Consider the following 956-nt stretch of genomic DNA (forward strand, 5'->3'; position numbering starts at 1 on the left):
AGCTCTGCAGCCCCAAGGCCCTCCTGCTGCTGCTGCAGCAGCAGCAGCAGGAGCAGCAGCAGGAGCAGCAGCAGCAGCAGCAGCAGCAGAAGCAGTAGACCTGCGATCGCCTGCTGCTGCTGCTGCTGCTGTTCCTTCACCACTGGAGCGAGGAGTCGATACCTTCTGGGTGTTGGCTGCTGCTGTTTGTCTTGCTGCAGCTGCTGCAGTTGCTGGGGTTGCTGCAGCAGCAGGAGCAGCAGGAGCAGCAGCACCTGCTGCTGCTGCTGTTGTTGCTGCTGCATTTATATCTGTTTTAGCTGGTGCTGCCACTGTTGCTGCAGCAGCAGCAGCACCAAGAGCAGCACCGAAACCAAGCCCAGCAGCAGCAAGTGTTGTTGCAGCTCCTGCTGCTGCTGCTGCTCCTACCCCTGCTGCTGCTGCTGCAGCAGCTGCTGCTGCTGCTGGTGTTGCTGCTGCTGCAGTTTGCTTGGTGATCAAAGACAAACTCGTTTTGCTGCTGCAGTCAATCGAAAGCCGACGAACGCCACAAAATATTTTTTTGTTTATTTTTGTTTTATCTGGGAATATAAACGTTTGCTCCTGCATGCAAACAAAACGAATAAATGCTGCTGCTGCTGCTGCTGCTGCTGCTACTGCTGCTGCCGCTGCTGCTGCTGCTGCTGCTGTTGCTACTGGCGCTGCTGCTCCTGCTGCTGCTGCTGCTGCTGCTACTGCTGCTACTGCTGCTGGTGCTGCCGCTGCTGCTGCTGCTGCTGCTGCCGCTGCTGCTGCTGCTACTGCTTCTGCTGCTGCTGCTGCTGCAGTCAGTGTAGAACGCCGTGACAGCAGAGAGGCGATAAACCCTAACCCTCTAAACCCTAAACCCTAAACCCTAATTCCCTAGACCCTAAACCCTAAACCCTAACCCCGAGTGTTGTTTCTTTTGGGCTTGCCTTGATGGTGTTTTGTTTGTA

At 55.8% G+C, this 956-nt stretch overlaps 2 protein-coding genes across 2 annotated transcripts in view; one reads left to right on the forward strand and one right to left on the reverse strand.

Moving 5' to 3' along the window:
• The window catches only part of EMH_0086230 (uncharacterized protein), a gene marked incomplete at both ends in the record, with an annotated part of 2,356 nt that extends 2,258 nt beyond the window's left edge, over nt 1-98 (forward strand). The window contains one exon of the mRNA XM_013494473.1: nt 11-98. Within this exon, the coding sequence (XP_013349927.1) occupies nt 11-98 (88 nt within the window). The remainder of the gene's footprint in view (nt 1-10) is intronic.
• Nucleotides 99-556: 458 nt separating this feature from the next.
• EMH_0086350 (uncharacterized protein) overlaps nt 557-956 on the reverse strand; it is a gene marked incomplete at both ends in the record, with an annotated part of 11,042 nt that continues 10,642 nt past the window's right edge. Inside the window, one exon of the mRNA XM_013494474.1 lies at nt 557-853. Within this exon, the coding sequence (XP_013349928.1) occupies nt 557-853 (297 nt within the window). The remainder of the gene's footprint in view (nt 854-956) is intronic.

Source organism: Eimeria mitis, genomic scaffold (genome assembly GCF_000499745.2).
Source record: "Eimeria mitis Houghton genomic scaffold, Emh_scaff117, whole genome shotgun sequence".
NCBI lineage: Eukaryota > Apicomplexa > Conoidasida > Eucoccidiorida > Eimeriidae > Eimeria > Eimeria mitis.